Below are 18,803 nucleotides of genomic sequence, written 5' to 3'. Positions count from 1 at the left end.
ATCTCAGGACAGATTTCTCTGCTCTAACCTCATCTGATTTTTCTCCAGCAGCTGAGGCTAGAAGGATGCCCACAGCTGTCTGATGCTGGCCAGTGACAAGAACTTTCAACTCCAGTAATCATTTCTCCATCCTTCACTCTCCAGAGTGCAAACACAAGTATATAACATCTGTGCTGACAAACAGCCTTACACAATTCTTCATTCTGAAAATAATTTTATTATTTTACAATAGTTCAGGAAAGTCCTTGGGATATTGTGACTAAAATTATTACCATAGGACAAAAAGCTGATCAGTGAGCCCACCAATCCTCTCTTCTTTAGGTGATACGCACAGGCACTGTGGAAGTCACTCATGACCACTACTCTCAGGTCTGGATTTGGGTGTTTTGCCTTCTCTTTCAACCTCAGTCTTGTTCCCAGAGGCAGGTGACAATGGCATTGAAGATGGAATAACTTATGCCTGCACAACAGTGCCGCTGCTCGGTGTTCTTGAGGCTAGAAGTTCTGATGTTTCTGCTGGCCCTGGGCACTGTCTCAGGATCAAGTTGGAGGCACATCCATAAAATAGGATGTACTAGGTATTCCAGCTCCAACCTGTCCTCATAGCCACCTCTGTTGTTACAGGAACTTTCCAAAGATGTAGGCTGGGTTGAAAGTGGGAAGGCTGTTTTCAAACTGGCAATTGTCATTATAGATGAAATTAAAAGTTCTGAGAGTTGTGGTCACGTGACACGTTTACAGATGGCCTGTGAAACAGAGGATGAGGAGGACATGAATCATCAGGAAGTAGATGGCTGCAAGCAGTGGCACTCGGGTCCGGGAATGGCACAGTGAACGTAGAACCCGCTTCCATCCAGCACCACTCCGGGTCTGAAATCAACAAAACAAAAAATGGGAAAAATCAAAGCCTCGCCTAAAGGCACTTTTCCTTCACCAGTAACCCTGCATTTAAGCCAAGCTGATCCCATCCTCATAAAAGAGAGGCATTCTGGGAGTTTCCTCAGTGGCTGGACACCTACAACCTTGCCCATCTCCATACCTGCAGCCCATTCCCATAGCAGAGTCCTGCTCCATATCTTTGTGTCCTTCCCCTCTTACCCTTAGACAGCTGCTGCCTGGGAGATCTATTAACACCGCTGACTCATGAGCGCCACAGGCACCAATGATAGGAGTCCGGGCTGAATCCCATTCACTATGCTCTTGCAACCTGTGTTGAGGAAAAAGATACAACACGCATCTTCCCAGTCTGCACGAAAATCTTCCCAGTCTCTCTTGGAAGGTGGCCTAGGGAACAGGCAGCAAAAGCTCCTCCCATAGGCCTGGCAGTAAAGGAACTGCCTGTTTAGGATGCTGGCTTGGGTGCTTCTGGCTGGGAAGCTGCTTACTGTCTTATTCACAGAAACATGATCAACAATCAATGGAACTAGAATCCAGTACCCATTGTCTTTATACCTCAGGCTCTTTCCCCCTCTTTGTGCCACATTTGATTCAGAAACTCACTAATTTCTGCCCCCCCTCCCCTCCCCCTTTTTTTTTTTTTTTTTGAGAAAAGGTCTTACTATGTAGCCAATGCTGGCTTTGAACTTATAATTCTCCTGGCTCTGCTTCCCAGAGCTGTGATTACAGGCATGTACCATTACATTTGGCACTTAAAAAAAAAGTTACAACTGGAAAAAGAACTCAAGAAATTCTGTAGGGCTCTTAGCATAAGGCTGACTGCAGCCTCTGCAGCTTTCTGTTTTTCTTTCTGCTGATTTGCTTATTACTTCATTTTGGAAATTTTCCATTTAAGGAGAAGCTGCCATTTACTCAGTGGCCTCTGAAAACAAGGGGTCAAGGGCATGTCTCATCATTTATTTGCTTATAGGGACACACACTCTAACTGGAGTGGGGAGAATGCAAGTTCCCTTCTTCACGTTTTTTTCCCCCACACAGGCAATCTCCATCAGCGGAACACCAAACACTTCTCTGGGGCCACTCTCTTCTTCAGCAGAGAGGAAATGCCTTCACCTGAACCTGGTCTAGGTGGGCTACATTTAGTTGCCCTGCTGTCCATTTTGTTCTCAGCCAGAAGGAAAGCCGAGTGGGGCTCACTAACCTTAGGTTAATGTGGTCCAGACACAGGCTCCAGAGTCATCCTGACTAAGCTGTCTCAAGTGGTCCAGATGAATGACACCCGAAGGGGGTGGGGTGTGTGTGACCTCTCCATGGATCAGGTTTCATAGATCTAAACAATTTCTTAAGTGGCAGAGAAACGGCCATGGACAAGTAGGTCTGAATATCTTTGCAAGGCCACTATATCAAGCTGCACTGTGCTCCCACAGAGCTACCCTGAAAGCTATCTAGACACAGTGTTGGAAACAAAAAGCTGTGAATATGCTAGATGGGAAAGAAAGAAATCTAAGCTAAAACCTGCTCTGGGGAAGTCATTGCAAGGAGGCAGTAACTTCCCCAGTGCCATTTATTCTGAGGGAAGAGACAACAGACACAGCTGCTTGCCCCTGAGGGCATAATGGAGGTGCCAGCTATGATTCGTCTTTCCGCATAAAGGGGATTCCGCAACAAAACTTGTTGTCATACTACCTTCTGATTTTCTTGACTTGAAATAAGCAATGAGGGGTGAACAGCTATGAACTTCAAATCACACTTGGGGTAGAGTGCCCACAGTATCACACACATCCATGCCCTCCTAGCTAGGAAAAAAGCCAGCAGACACTGCCCAACAGAGCCTGACTGGCAAAGAGAAGTTCAGGGTTAGCCAGTGCATTTGCCAAAAAATCAAGCCACATTCTCTATTAAGTGGTCTTTTATTCTCTTCTAGGTTACGATCTTCAAAATTTCAATTGGCTAGGTAGGTGTGGTAGCATATATTCTTAATCACAGCACTTGGGAAGCAGAGACAGGTAGATTTCTGTAACTTCAAGGCCATCCTGGTCTACAAATCAAGTTTCAGGCTAGCCAGAGCTACATGGAAAGACTTGTCTCAAAAACAAACAAACAAAACCCCAAAGTCTGGGTATCAGCTAGGTAATGAGAATGCATTGATTTGGTGCCTAAAAACATCTGACACTGAGGTCGTGGGATGGCTCAGTGGGCCAGAGCACTTGCTTTGCAAGCATGAGAATCTATACTCACACCCACAGTGCCCATGTGAAAGCTGGCCTGGCTGTGCATACCTGCAATCCCAGAGCTAGGGAGAAGATAGAGGCAGGAGAATGGCTAAAGGGCTGCTGCTCACTGAAAAACGGCAAGTGCCAGGTTCAATGAGAGACCCTGTCTCAAGGGAATATGGTAGAGAGGGATACACCAAGACACCTAACATCATCCTCTGACCTTGCCTCCCTCCAACATGCACAGACACAGACACACAAGAACCCAACACATACATCATATAGTTACTGTTGGGATGAAGTAACACACCTTATGTAGCTTACTTGTGTAATATGGATGGTAAATAGATTACCAACCCCTATAAGCTATCACTCTGGGAAGCACAGGCCTCCGAAACTCCAGAAGTACCGTGCTCCTTAGTGATGACTCTCAAGTCACTTGCGGAGATTAAGATCTTAACTTACCCTGAGCCTGGTCGCAGAAATGTGCAGGAGCAAGGCCAGGAAGGGTGAGAAGTGAACAGAAGGCACCTGCCTCCCAACACCTTACCGTCTGATCTGTTCCTCGGCCAGGGAGAGTGCGTTCTCGGTGGTCAATCTTTGGTCTCGTTCTTCTTCCAGCAGCTTCTTTAACTCATTCACTTCTTGTTGAGTGCTGCAGAGCTGCTGCTGGGTTTCAGTCAAACTTGAGGGTAAAAGGCAAACAAAGGGCATCACCAGATAGAGAACACTATATTTTCACAAGGCTGGAAGCATTTCCCCAAACAGGAAACCTAACGCAGAAGTATAGCTAGAGCAAACAAAGCAGATTAGTCCTATAGAGAGATGCGAGCCTGTCGGAAGAGTTTCAATTCTGCACCTGGAATGCTGCATGTGTGCACTTGTGTTATAATTGTTGTTCCTTTCTAACACAAAATGTTAGGTACTGTTACGTTCAATCTTTACATCACTCTGTGGTGCTAGTCAGATAACAGGACACTAAGTGCAAATGGCGAACTCTATCTCCACTAAGATTATAACCCAGTTTCGTTAAAATAGCACACACTAAGTATACACAAGAGGTTTCATTATTATGACATTTCCATGCATGTAGGTAATCTACTTTTATTACATTCACTCCCATCACCCTCTTGTCTACCACCCAATCTTTGCACACAATACACGATGGAGGGTGAGCCCTGCTCCACTACCTTGGCTGTGGCTCCACTGTGGCAATGGGATCACTCGTTCTGCGAACTCCACTCATTCCCTGGGGTGCTCCAGGAGCAACATCTACATTTGATGGTCCCTAGAAAACAGCAGCATAGCAGTTGCCATGGATACTGTATGTGTGCCAACTGCAAGCATTTCACTGCATCGGGAATTGACAGTCCCTAGCTACCCGGCCACACCCCCAACCCCCATTTCACAGAGAACTTCTTGATGCTGCCTTACCGTAGCCTGCAGTTGGTGCACCTGCCTTTCCAGGACTGCACAGTGCCTGAAGAGGTCACTGTAGTGGTGTTGGTTTTCACGCAGACTCTGGTTGGAGTCACTGAGCTGGATGGAGAGGATATTCTTCTCTTCGATCAGCTGAGAGAGCTGAAGCAGGACACAGAGTAAGCACCAACCCCAGGACTACATCACTGGAAGCAGTGCTTAGGCAACTGGCCTGAGCTTTTAGGATCTGATTTGTAGTGCAGCACCTACCTTAGAATCATACCACAGTATGTTTCCTCAAAGAGAAAAATGCAGACATGTTTCAGCTAGGAAAGGAAAATAGCTCTGGAAGAGCAGCAGGAAACTGGTTTATTTTTAATGATGCCAAGATCTATGGCGTGAATAATGATCAAGCAGAAACCCTAACAAAATTCCAGTAGAACAGGCTGTTTTGGGAATATAAGCAGAGGGCAGTAGGTTGGGTCCATGCTTGAATAAACAAAAGCCTAAGTGTTCCATATAGCCAGATAGCAAGCTCACACTTAAAACATATATAATAGTATTACTGGGTGCATATGTTTCCAAGAGAGCAGAAAGAAGTCATGTGTCTACACATACTTGAGAAATTTGAGTGGGAGCCACATAGAAACAATAGTCTGAAAGCCAATATCTTTCCTCCAGTTCCTGAGTGACAGGCAGTGGTCAGATATGTCCTTGTACAAGTTCAGTGTCAGGGTGGCCACTACCTGGCAAAGCAATCTAAGTCACTGGTTTCTAAACCAAAAAAAAAAAAAAAAAAAAAAAATAAATATTTTTACAATGACTGAAAACATTTCCTAATCAGCTGTAGCTTCTACTAGCTGACTGGTATTTTTGACTTCCCTGGAACCGGAATTCTGATTTCTCACTTGTGGGTTGTCATTTGAAACTTTAGTTATGATAAATACTCAGGATTTTCTTTAGTAGCCATGGAGATGTCCTCCTGGGTAGCCACCACGGAAACACAGGAAGGCTTGTGTCTCAGGAAATGGATGGATCTGGCTTCGAGTCTTGTCTTCTCTTGAAGTTCTAAAGAAAGCTGGTTTCTCCAGTTGAGGAGACCCAGAGGACAATGGCCTATAGCAGTGCTATTCACTGCAAGTGGTTCCGCTTAGTTCTAAGGGCCGGTGGTTATTGGAAGAGGGAATGCTGGACTTGTGGTGGACTTGTGGGTGTGTGTGTGTTATGTGTGCACGAGTACAGGTGTGTTCATTCTGCAGCATAGGTGTGTTCATTCTGCCGCACATGTGTAGAGAACTGAGAAGAACACTCAGCAGTTGATTCCATTTTTCCACTGCAGGATCCAGATCAAACTGAAGTCATCACGATTGCGAGGCAAGCACTTTCACCCACTGAGCAGCCTCAATGGCCCATGTTACATGAGTTCCTGTGATAAGAAGAGTACATCCCACCCCAAACTGTGCATACATTTGGGAGTATTCAAAACTTTTCTCCAAGTAGACCTCTGGACTCACTAACCACTAACCTCATGAACAACTTCTAATTCTCCCAGAGACTACCTGTTCTAGGTATCTCTGAAGAGGACAGGCCTGGGAGGAGCCATTGAGAACATCTGGACCAGTCAGAGAGCAACAAGAAGACAATGACTCATAGGAGATGGATGGGGAGATGTTTACACATTCCTGACTGTGAATGGGTGAAGCTCTGTATGGGCTTCTTCAAGTCATTCTCAAAGACCCACCAAGGGCAAGGAGAGCGCTGTCCATGTCCTCTGCTCTGCAAGAAATGCTCGCTCTTAGAACCTTCTGTTCTAAGTTCTGCTGAGGCTGGGTTCCTGTGCTGAATCTTACCTCCAGGAAGAAAAAAAAGAAACTGAATTTCAGTCTAGCATGAAACAAGTACCTGGCTGTTCAGCTGCTGAATTCTTAGTTCCTTCTGGTGAATTTCCTTTAAGCTGTCATTGAGTTGAGTCCTGAGAAGTTCTGCCTCATTGATGAGGTTTTGTGACCCATCGAGGGAAGTTGATGTCTCCGAGGACACCTACCAGGATACAAACGTCACTAAAATTGTCTCCTAAGATTGCTCACACCCAATCCCGTCCCTCTAGAAGAAATCATGTCCTCCCCAGAAAAAGTCAGGAGGAGGCTTGCCTAATAGTTGCTGATTTTTTGGGCAGGGCACTGTCAACAGCAAACCATATGGATAAGCTCACCTGTCTTTGGTTCAGTGTGGAGAGAATCTGGGTTTGGGAGGAAGACCTCAGGAGACTCTGCAGATGACCGAGCTGCTGATCTTTATCTGAGATGGCCATAACGTACTCCTCCTTCATTTTCCTCTCATGAAGTTCCCAGGCATTCTTCTCCATTCTACACCATGAAAAAAAAAATGGCTCAAATATACTCATGACACCAAGAAGAAAAACTTGATATTCAAAATATTCTTATGTGATATTAGCAATGTAGCAAATCTGGTATATATCAGAGTGAAATTTATTCTACAAGTGGAAACACCCAGAGAGGTGGTGAGCACTCAGCTGTGTCAGGACTAGAAAGAAGAACTACTATTCCACTGGATTTGGAACCTGAGCAAAGAATTGGGTTTCCAAATGGGAATGCAATTCAAAGTCAGCATGAAAAACTTGGCCTAAGGCACCAGTCTGAATGCAGAGAGTGAAGTTCAGGAATGCAGAGTCAGTGTGCAGGACAAATACATATGGAATGTGGATGTTAAGACTATGCACAGCACTAGAAACCACTACAGTCCTTCAGCAGGGTCAAGTTAATGATGCAGAACTAACATCAGTGTTGACTCTGAAGGACTTAGCTTTCCGGTTCTTGCATATACAAGGTATGAGACCTGAATAAATGTCAATCTTGCCAAGTTTCTTCAATAAAGTAGGAATAAACCAGTTATTTCTTAGGACTGTTTTAAGGATTAAATGAGATACCGTACATCATTCGTTGAACACAAAACCTGGCACATGTTAAACTTTAAGTAATAAACATTAGTTGTTATTTTATTTACTTATTTTCCTGAATTTGGTGAAGAGTGGGGTTTCTACTGAACACCAGCTACTTCTTTGTGATGTATAAAGCCAGCTGGGTGGAAGAAACTAGGTGAAGCTTACATAAATGGTCTCTATTTCTTCAGTGTTCTATAAACCAGCAACAATTTCAAAATACAATGTTACAAGACAACAAAAAGGGTCCAAATGCAAGGATAGTCCTACCTGAGCTGATGTAGCTCTTGCTGCCAGGTGAGGTTTTCCTGCCTAAGTTCCTCCTTCATCATCTGTAGGGTTTTTGTCTGCTCTTGATATTCCTCAAGTTGAGCCTTCAGTGGACGTAAGTCAGTGACTTCTTGATTCATCTGTAAGTACTGCTGCTGCAGATTCTTCAGTTCCTTCAGCTTTAACCAGAGGGAGCAGAAGGTGACTCACTTCTCATTTCCCTACTGACCAGTCACTCCTACCACACAGGCACCACTGTGAGCACCTTCCCATAGTTCACTGGCAGCCAAGGAACTGTCATAACTGTCAACAAGGCTACAGGACCTAACCATTCATTCTCCCAGTGCTACCCCACAGCCCCACCTCTTAGGCCCAAAGCTCTGACTCTGATCCGAGACAGACATAAAGGAACTACAGATTATTGTGAATGGCAAATGTGCCTGAAGAGTGCTTTCTCCCACGCACACATGTGCCTTTGTTTGGCTTCTGGATTTCTTACATGAACACAGCAGCATTTTCTTCATTGCTGCTGCTGTCGTCTACTTTTTTATCTTGTCTTCGTGTCCCAGTTTTTGGGTGGAACTCAGGCATAGGCAAGTGCTCTACCACTAAGCTACATCCCAGCTGGATTTTAGGATTAACTCAAGATGAACTGATGCCACTGTAAAGAAGGTGCAGACTTTGAATACTTTGGCTCTAGAATTAGATAACCTACTGTTTCTTGGATGTGAGATGATCTAAGTCTTTATTTCCCTCACCTATTAAATGAAGATCATTACAGCACTTTTCCTCATACAAATATGAGAATTAAATAAGAAAAGTGATATGTCTCGTACACAAGATTGATGAATATTAGGATGGACTTGCCTTTAGCAAAACTGCACTATTTTAAAACTCTTTGCCAATATTCACTAACAGCTTGATCAAGAAATAATGTCAGGACATCTGGGGAAGACATCAACCTTAAACAAACTTTTACCTACTCACAAATGTTAATACTACCACAACGGTAGCTTTTTAAAGCACCAAACACAAGAATGGGAAGACCCAGGTCAGCAGCAACACATGCCTAAGGCTGGAAAGCAGATGAATGACAGCAACTGACTTAACACGTCTGAGATAGCTGGAGCTTCAGCTGGTGGTAGAGAAGCCAAGGACCAACAGAACTGACTCTGCAGAATTGTCAAAGGGCTCAGGAATTAACAGCACTGGGTACCTCTGGAAAAAATGGTGATGGGACTGGAGGGAGGTGGGAGCTGAGAAAAGGGGGATTAGAGTAGTAATGCTTCAGAAGCAATTGCATCCAAATCCTCTGCTCCACATGCTTTGATACCTCAACTGAAAAACTGGTTTCACTCTCTGGGAAAGGTAAAGGACATGTTCCTGGAGCAGGGAAATACCAGCCCAGCTACAAGGCAGAACATTGCTCTAAAACAGCAGTGATTGGTGATGCACATTGTAAGTGCTCCCAGCAGGTTAGAGCTTCATTCTAAAACAGCAGTGATTGGTAATGTACACAATGAGTGCTCCGGGCAGGTTAGAGCACTGCTCTAAAGCAGCAGTGATGGGTGATGCATGCTATGAGTGTTCTTGCTGGTTCCCTGCTCAGCTTGAAGATGGAGATGCTGGTTTTCTTCTGAACAGAAGATAAAAGTTCTCTCAAAATCTGACCAGACCTTGAGAAACCAAAGACACAACCTTGGGGACCATTATCAATAAGCTCAACAAGATCACGCTGCAGTAAACTCACACCAAGTTCCCCCCAACAAGCTTCTTAGATTCTTCTCTTCATCTGAAGATGAAACAAGGACCTTTCTTCATCTACAGAAAGGCTAACATCAGGGATGAAAAGCTGGAAAATGGTAATCCAACACATTAGCAGGAGGACATCACATGTGATGAAAGACAAGAGAGAATGCTGGCAATCAGAAACATTACGGCAGCAATAAAAAATTACCAAGAAAGTCCACTAGCAGAAGAAGCCCGTCAGGTGTGGTGGTACATACATACCTGCAATCCTGGCCTTTGAGAGACTGGTGCAGAAAGGCGTGGGTTTGGGGTCAGCCTGGACTACACTGAACCCTCTAGGCAAGCCTCAGATATATAAGATCCCATCTCAATAACAAAATCGGGGTGGAGTTAAGAGTTCTCACTGCTCTTCCAAAGGGCCCCAGTTCAATTCCCATGTTGGGCAACTCAACATTGCCTGCAATTCTAACACCCTCTTCTGTTCAAGCTTGTCTTCAACTCACAGCAGCATCCTGAGTGCAGCAGTTATAGGCATGTGTTGCCATGCCTAGTGACACTTACTTTGAGAAATCCTTTTAAATTTAACTTCTTTCTGGACAAATTAGGTTTGAGCAACACTTCTAGACAAGCTAAGTTCTTACTACCCTGATCTAGCAGATGATCAAGTGCTCAGCCACCACTGTGAAAAGACACTGAGTGACCTGTGCTTCCTTCCAATTAACCTGCTTGAAGTTCTGGAATATTTACAGGATGTGCAAAGCAGTTTGGTATCTTTTAACCCCTTTATAACCAATGCACATTCTGTGCAAAGAAAAAGTCATCTGAAACTGGCAACAGCATGTCTGCTTTTCTTAAGACCCAAACAATCTGAGGAATGTGCAGCAATGATGATGATTTTATACATAGATTCTACATATAGAAATGGCTCCCTTTCTATGGAAATAAAAATCAGTGTAAAGAATGGCCCAAGGCCTCTCAAACACAGATCTGAAATACACACTCACTAATCGATCTCTGTCATTCTGGAGAGAAGACATAGCTTTCTTCAAGCTCTGCATCTCAGCTGGACTAGAGGAAGACGAAGGGGCTGCAGCCCTCTGCTTCCCTTCCTCCGATTTCTGGAATTTTTCTAGCTCACTCCACAGGTGATCTCTCTCATTTTGTAGACTGGCCATGGCCTTGGACAAGGACTGCACTTTGTTGTGACAATCTTGGAATTGTGAAGATAAGTGAAGCAACTGCTCATCTTTGGATATGAGCTGCTGGTTAAGTTTCTCAAGACGGGTCCAGCTGTTCTCAGTGGAGGTCAGGGGAAAGGCAGCCTGGGAAATGATGTCACTCTCCCTGCTTAAGTCCCTGTGTTCTTTCAGCTGTGCTAGCTCCTTCAGACTGGCCTCATACTTCTTCTCCAGGTCACCAAGCTTCTCAGTAGTATGATCTCTGCTGTCCTGCAAGGAACTCATTGATCTTCCAAAAGACTGGATCTTCGCAGTAAGATCTTTGTTCTCTTTGGTTACCATGAGCAGCTTCTGCTCCATCACGACCAGATCTCTGGCGAGCTCTGCCACTCTCTCTTCTGCTGTTTCTGTCTCATTTCGCATTATCCCTGCATCATGATGGAGATGCTTCAGTTCCTTCTGCAGCCTGTCCTCGATTTCACTGACCTTCCTGGTAGCTTCCCTCTGAACAAAAACTAACTCCTCTTCCAGGTCTGAAGCTCTCTTCTGGGAAGCGGAGAGCGCCACGTTTAACCTCCAAACCTCCTCCTCTTTCACTTTCAGTTGGGCACCTACAGTACCTTCTTCCTGCAAGGCTGCCACTTGTCCCTTCAAGCTCTCAATCTCTGTAGACAGATCTTGTTTGGCCCCTTGGAGGCTGTCACAGGTCCTCTGCAGGTTTTGCCTTGCTTTCTCCGACTCCTTCAGCTTTTCTTCTAGTCGCACACATTCATTTTTCAACTCCTTATTTTGTTGTAGTTGCCCCTCAAGTAGTTGCTTTTGCTGGCAGTCCTTTATGACTATCACTTCATTCAGGTCTTGCCTATACTGGATCAGCTCAGCATCTAGCTTGGCGTTCTCGGAATTGAGATCATCCATATGACCTCTCAGCCCTCGCATTTCTTCCTTCAGTTTATTATTCTCAGTAGCAGCTTCTTGGATCAGTTGGTCTTTTTCCAAGATCACAGAGAGATGTCGGTCTTCCAGCTGCTGATAGTCACTTATTATGCGGTCTCGGTCATCCTGGAGCGAGGACATGGATTTAATGAAGGAACCCAGCTGGGCCTTCTGCTCAAGGTTCTCTTTCTTAATTTTCTCCAGTGTTTCCATGAGCTGATTGGTTTTCTCAACAGCCCTTTTGTTTTCTTCTTCCTCCTGGGACAATAGATTTTCTAGTTCTTTAATGTCTTTGTTGTGTTGTTGGCACAGCTCAGTGATAGCTGCCTGGACTGCCTCCTCCTTGCCTGAAAGCAGGCTTATAATCTTCTGCTCCTTCATGTGGATTTCATCATGCAACTTACTGGTCAGTTCGCTAGAGGCTTTTAGCTCAGTCTCGAGTTGTTCATAACTGAACTTAAAATTCTGGATATCAGCTTCTTGCTGTTTGATGATCTTTTCTAAATTTTCTTTATGTTCTTTGCATTTTTCTAAAGAGTTATTTAAGTCACTTGACTGGTCTTTGAGATCCTTAAGTTCTGATTCCAACTTAGCTACTTCATTCATAGACTTGTGGCATAGTTGTCGAGTCTCCTCTAGCTGGAACATAAGCTCTTTGTTTTCCTCCTGAAGGGTAGCACAGACTTTGTGTTGTTGTTGTTGCTCTGTCTGGAACTTGGACTCCCACAGTTCCTTGTCATGTTCAAGACTAGGAGATGGGGTTAGGGGAGAGAAGGAGGGAGGAAGAAAAGGAGAAAAATTAACTACATGACCTACTACAAATCAGTCAATATTCATTATTGAAGGTTTTAATGGTGATCTTAGTTCTCTGCATCTGTGTGCGAGTACTAACTAACAAGATCCATCACACGGAAAAATAACACACAGCTACATCACGGAGATCTGGATCATGAAACTGTGTTCCTTGTTTTAGTGATCTAGTTTGAGACACTGAAAATTAAATCAGCCCTGGCCCTCACTGTTTCATTCTACCTTGCTCCAGACAAGCTAACAGTGGCTTTCTTTAAAGCTCTGGCCCTGATCAAAAAAAAGAGTAAGGAAACAAAAGGGGAAGAATACTGAGGGTGGGGGGCACTGTCAGTTCCTGAGCTTGAAATGTGACATTGAGAGTATAAGGACCGGATGTCTAAATGACAGAGAGCACACAGTTGATGCCAACTTTGGCAGTGAGGACAAGACAATTTAGGACACCAAAGCAATCTTTTGGGAGTGAGTAAGTTGGTAGAAATATAGACAAAGGTAGTAGATTGTCAAAAAAAAAAAAAAAAAAAAAAAAATCCAGACACAAACATGAAGAGAAAGAAACTCATGCTCTTTTAACAGAGACGTGGGGGAAAATACATCAGTGGTTCTATGTTAATGATTCTATGATAAAACAGATTATAACAAAACACAAAAATGGCAAAAAAAAAAAAAAGTCAGAAGGGAAAGAAGATATACATTCTAAGGGAATTGAAAACAAAAACTGGTTCTAATAAAATAAGTAAAAACAGCTTAAAGACTTGCTTTGCCTTCACAATCTCACCTCTGTATATTGATTTTCAGTTCCTCTGTATGGATGTTCATTTGTCGAAGCTGATCCTCTTTCAATCTGATCTCCTCCTCTTTGGTTTGAATAACATGACTAAACTTCTGCTCCCATTTCTTGGCTTCATCGATGACCCTGTCACGGTCATCCTGGAGGGATGACATGCTCTTAGTAAAGGCTGCAAGCTGGGCCACGGTGCTGTCCAGGTTTTCCCGCAGCTGCTTCATTTCTTGGTCTTTTTTGGCCAGGGTGACCTGGATTTCTGCAAGTGTGTCTTCTATATGGGCCTTTTCTCCATGGAGAGCATCCAGTTTCTCTTGCATGTTGTTCATCTCTTTCAGGTGTTTTTCTTCTGCTTGCTCTAATCTTTGTGCCAGGTCTTCATCTTTTTGTTTCATCTGGTGTTTGATGGCTTCTTTGTTTGATTGAAGTTCCTTTTTCAGTCTGAGGTTGTCTGCTAGCACTCTCGCGGCTTCGCTTTGGGTGTCATCTAGCAGCACTTTGAAGCTAGATAGTTCCTCTTGTGCCTGTTTGTGGTGTTCAACTGCTTTCGCCAGATTTCCTTTGGTCACGTCCAAATCCTTTTGGGATTCGGTCTGAATAAACTCTAGAGCCTTAACGGTCTTCTCCAGAGCACCGATCCTCTCCTGGTACCTGATGCAGTCCTTCTGCAGCTGCTTTACCTCTTGCTCTTTTTCTTTCAACAGCTCCTGCAGCTCCTTTGTGTGGCTTCTGTTGCCAGCTCCTTTCTGGGCACCTTGTATTTTCTCTAAATACTCTTTTCGGATTTCTGTCTCCACCTTGGTTTTTTCCATAACCAGCTGCTGCTTTTCTTCTTCTAATTCACTCATGCATTTTTTAAGGTTCTGCATTTCTGATTCTAGTTGCTCGTTTTTTATTTGGGCATCTGTAACATCCTGATAATAATTCCCAATGCTCCCATTAAGTTCAGCCAGTTGATTCATAAGCCTCTCTTCTAAATCATCCTTTTCCTCTTCTGCCATCTCTTTTAGCTTGGTAACTGTGCAAAGTTCTTCCTGGATTTGCTGATTTAAGGTGTTTATTTTGGCGACTTCTTCCTCAAGTAGCTTTAATTCACCGTCCTTTGCTGATATTTGACTAAGGAGAGCATTTTTCTCATTTAGTAATGTCTGGCTAAGTTCCCTATTGCTCTGTTTCTCCATCTCTAACTCGGCAATTCTTCCATTGAGCTGATCAAGTTGCTGCAGGTAGTTATCATGGGAGCCGAAGGTCTCACTAACTCCAGGCTTGGCACTGGTCACTGATGGAATACCTTCCGGATCTTCAAGTTTAATGCTCATGCTCTGGGAATCTTGCTCTTGAGAACTGCCCACCATAGTCTGTGTTTCCTCTTCAGAGACATCTTTTTGTTTATTGTATTTCTCAGTGGCCTCTAGGCTAGCTTGTTTCAATGCATAGTCTTCTGCCTGATGCTTCAGACCTTGAATCTCTTCACTCAGAATGTCTTTCTCGGCCATTACAGCCTCAAACTCCTTGGAAAGAGTTTCATACTCTAGTTTGACCCTTTCTAGTTCCTCCTTCAAGCTGGCATTGGAAGAAAGAAGAACTTCCGTGCTTTCTTTGAGGCTTTCCACAGGCTGGGCCTCTGCTCTGAGCCGATCATTTTCTTCCTCTAGCTCCAGGATCTTCTGTTGTTTACATTTAGCAAACTTTCTCATCTTTTCTTTCATTTCTTCCATTTCCTGTTCTGCATCCTGCAGCTGCCTTTCCATCTCCTTCTTGTTGGTCTCGGTGCTTCGTAACTTTCCATAGAGTTCCTGCTTCTCCTGCCTCACGCTTTCCACCACATGTTGAATCCTTTCCGTTTCGTTGCTCACGTTCTCGTAGGACTGCAGAAGAACTTCATACTCCTTCTGCAGCTCCTTGTGCTTCTCCTGCCATTCAGTGATCTCTGCCATCTTAGAGCACCTCAAAGATTCAAGTTCCTTCATCAGCTTTTCCTTGTCTTCGGTGAGACCCTCCAGGGCTAGTTTCAGGCTTTCGCAAGAGCCACCAAGGCTCTGATTTTCGAGTAAAGACCTGTCCATTTCTACGATGAGTTTGTCTCTTTCTTCCTGAAGAAGGGCTAACTTTCCCAGGAATGCATCTTTCTCCTTATTTTGAACAGAAAGTTGGCTTTCCACATCTGCCAGAGACTCGGTCAGGTGTTCGATGGCATCTCTGGCTGAAGACAGCTCCTCTTGCAGAGTCTTGTTTTCTTTCAGAGCATCCTTGCGGGAGATGAGGGCAGCCTGCAGTTTCCTCTGTATTTGCTGCTTTGCTTTAGTTTCTTCCTCAGCCTGCTCCGACTTCTGCTTCAGTTGACAAAGCTCCACCTGGGACTGCTTTAGCCTCTCTTCATTCTCCTTGGCTTGCATTTCCAGCTGTGTGTGCAGGGCCTTGATTAAATGTTCCTGCTCTATCATCTCTGCCTGGACTTTTGTGAGGGTCTGTTCTTTCTCACTAAGCTGCCCAGAAAGGTAGCTGACCTCTTCTTCCTTCTGGCACATGAGTTTCTGCAGCTCATCTAGTTCAGGCTGTAACATTTTCAGATGCTCCAGGCCAGCAAGTTTCAGTTGGCTGCTTTCCAATTCCTGCTGCAGGATTTCTGCGTGAGCCTCGGCATCCTGGGATGTAGCCTTCAAAGTCTGGATTTCTAAGCGCTGTTTACTTATCTGTTCTTGTAACAGATATACTTCTTCTGATTTCTTAGTCAGCTCTCTTGCTGTAGCACTCACTTTCAATTCTAGCCCTTCTTTCTCTATGTCCATTTCTATCAACTGGGCCTTAATTTGGGCAATAGAAACAGTACCCTGGAGAGCTTCTTCATCTCCAGAGTGAGAAGGCTGAGTGATCGGTAAATTAGACTCTGTGGCAAGTTGGGCAGGCTGCTGTTCCGTGTCTTCGAGGGAAACCTCTTCTAACCCTTGAATGGGAAGACCAGGTTCCCACTGGTCAGTGCCTGGAAGTTTTCTGTCCGAGGACTCCTTCACCTCACTCTGGAGTTGCCGAAGCTGGTCCCCCATTTTCTCATTTTCCTTACTTTGCTTATCGCACTTCTCCTGAAGGAGGCTATAAGCATCCTTCTGTTTCCCGAGCTCTTCCTTTAGACGTTTCTCTCTCTCTTGTGCTTTTTTCAGAATCACCTTGCGGGAAGTTAAGGCTTCTTGAAGCTTCTTTTGAAGTTGTTCTTTTTCTTTTTCCAGGTCTGATATCTTTCCCTCCAGGGCTGGCATCCAGTGTTCCCCACCGCCTGCACTGGGCGGGCTGCTCACCAGCGTTCCCTTCACAGGTGCTGCCGAGTCAGCATCCCCAGCATCTTGGGCACCTGTGGTTAGTTTCTGAATAGTAGTTTGGTTTTCAGTGATCTCTGCTTGAAGCAAATCTATTTGCTTTGTCTTATCTTCCAGGTTCTGAATCATCTGTTGGACCATAGCCTGTAGTTCTTGTTCGGCTGCCGTCTTCTCTTTCAGATCTCTCTTTACGTGCTCTAGCTCCACTTCTACTTCTCGGCACTGAGAAGTTTCACATTTTCCCAGGCCATCTTTGCTCTCGCCATCTGCCTCCGGTGCTCTCTTCTCACCCTCCCCAGATTTCTCTTTCACCTTGGCTAACTCCCCCTCCAGGACACTGACTTTTTGCAGGAGCTGCTTTCGGTGAATAAGCGCTGCCTGGAGCTTCCTCTTCCTCAGCTCGTTCTCTTTCTTCAGGAGCTCCAGTTCCTGCTGAAGCCCCTCATTACTCTGCATCCCCGCCGGGCTGGACTCATCATGGCTATGATTAGAAGCAGCTCCCTGCTTTTCTCCCACCTCCTCCGTTTTAGCTTCTTCAGCTCTGGACAATACATTGAGCTGCTCCTTCAGAGTCTTAATCTCAACCCCAAGAGAGAACTTCTCTTCATTAAGCTGAACCATTTTCTCTGTCATACTGAAGCTAAGTTCTGTCACCTGCTGGTCCTTCTCCTGGATGGTTTGCTGGAGGGTCTCCACAGCTTTCTTTGTCTCTATCAAGAGCTGGTCCATTCTGGCTAGTTCTAGTTCTTTCTGTGCCAGAGCCTGTGAAACTTCTTCCATTTTATCTGAGATGTTGTTCACGTGTTCCACCCCCTCTAGCACCTCACTCTCCTTTTTCTGCAGCTGGATTTGCAGGGTTTTTATCTGTGCATCCTGTTGAGAACACTGTATTTGCGCATCATCCAGTTCTCTCTGTAAAGCCTCAATCTTTACATCCTTAGATTTGGCTTCTATGCTTAGGCTGTGGATCTGTTCTGTGAGCAGGTCGTACTGTGTTTTCTGGCTCTCATAGTCCAGACCTCTTTGTTTTTCTGCTTCTGCGAGGCTACCTTCCAGCTCTCGGACCTGAGCCCTCAGCTCAGCCAAGACATTAAGCTCTTTTACCTGAGAAAGCAGCTGGTCCCGTTCCTCAGATAAAGTAGAGAGCACACTGCGGGCATTCTCCTCGTTCTTCTTAAATTCGCCAATAAGCTGGGTTAGGCTGCTAATTTCTTTAGCTTTCTCCTCTAAATTTTTCTCATAAATCTCCTCTGCCTTATGAAGGCTTGCCTCAAGTTCTAAAATTTGAGTTTTCAAACTTTCCAACTCACTCTGGTGACACCGGCAAAGATCTGGTACAGAGGGGGATTTGTCCACACCACCCAGCTTTGTGGGGTTCAGATCCACTGTGTTGTCATTTGGAGAACTTGCCTCAGATGGTGGAGGCTGATCTTTAGTGCTTGCCTGTTCTTCTTTTTCAGTTGCTGGGACACTGCCCTCTTCACTAAGCATGAAGGGGATGTCTCCTGCTGTTACTAAAGGTGACCCTTCACTCTCTATCAGCTTCACTTCCCCATCAGACCTCTTGTCCTGAAGCTGCGACTTAAGAAATGTGATTTCCTCCTGAGCTTCCTTCATTTCCACTAATAAAAGTGCCAGTTCTTTATGTTTCTGAGAAAATGTGTTCTCTGGGCCATCCTGATCACTTTCTTTGGTCAAAGAATTGCTCTTGTTAAACTGAGTAGCATCAGGGACCTATTAAAAAAAGAAACAAGTGACACCAGGGAAGACCTTAACCAAACATTTCATATAGCATTAAATGTAGCCACCACAAACTAGCATTTCATGAATTTTCTAAAACTTGCAACCTTCTGGTCCAAAGTTCTTTTATACCACAAAACTACTAAAATTTGTAAAACTGCTTTCCCCAAACTGAATGTGTAGGATTCAGACAAGCTCAACTCCCAGGGCTCTTTCTACTCAAAAGGCCCAAGGAAGCTTGGGATCCATTTTCCAGATATTTCCAATGTGAAACCATTCTGCTTCTAGGTTAAAACACCTAGTTATTTCTCCTAAGAATTGCTTTTCAAAAAGCAGGCAATGAATTAAAAACCCTATCCCACACCAAGGAGTAAGCTATGAGATTTCTTTTCCTAAGCAATTTTGTGAAATAGGAAAGTTGTAAAATTAAAATAAGCATTAACATTGACAAGTGGACTACCAAACAAGTAAATGCAAATGAAATTACCAGAGTCAAAAAAAAAAAAAAAAAAAAAAAAAACCATCAGCTCTGCTGATGCC

General features: G+C 44.4%; 1 protein-coding gene across 18 annotated transcripts in view; it reads right to left on the bottom strand.

Annotated features, from left to right (window-relative positions):
* Positions 1 to 194: 194 nt before the first annotated feature.
* Positions 195 to 18,803, bottom strand: part of Golgb1 (golgin B1) — a 43,357-nt gene continuing 24,748 nt past the window's right edge. For all 18 annotated transcript variants that reach the window (XM_051191427.1, XM_051191428.1, XM_051191429.1 and 15 more), the window contains 10 exons: positions 13,207 to 18,257; positions 10,512 to 12,369; positions 7,759 to 7,937; positions 6,742 to 6,895; positions 6,432 to 6,569; positions 4,545 to 4,691; positions 4,301 to 4,398; positions 3,661 to 3,795; positions 1,099 to 1,207; positions 195 to 870 (listed from right to left, as the gene is read on the bottom strand). In XM_051191427.1, the coding sequence (XP_051047384.1) occupies positions 736 to 870; positions 1,099 to 1,207; positions 3,661 to 3,795; positions 4,301 to 4,398; positions 4,545 to 4,691; positions 6,432 to 6,569; positions 6,742 to 6,895; positions 7,759 to 7,937; positions 10,512 to 12,369; positions 13,207 to 18,257 (8,004 nt within the window). In that variant the 3' untranslated portion in view covers positions 195 to 735. The remainder of the gene's footprint in view (positions 871 to 1,098; positions 1,208 to 3,660; positions 3,796 to 4,300; positions 4,399 to 4,544; positions 4,692 to 6,431; positions 6,570 to 6,741; positions 6,896 to 7,758; positions 7,938 to 10,511; positions 12,370 to 13,206; positions 18,258 to 18,803) is intronic.

This window comes from Phodopus roborovskii, unplaced genomic scaffold (genome assembly GCF_943737965.1).
Source record: "Phodopus roborovskii unplaced genomic scaffold, PHOROB, whole genome shotgun sequence".
Classification (NCBI taxonomy): Eukaryota; Metazoa; Chordata; class Mammalia; order Rodentia; family Cricetidae; genus Phodopus; species Phodopus roborovskii.
This window is presented reverse-complemented; position numbering and strand designations above follow the sequence as displayed.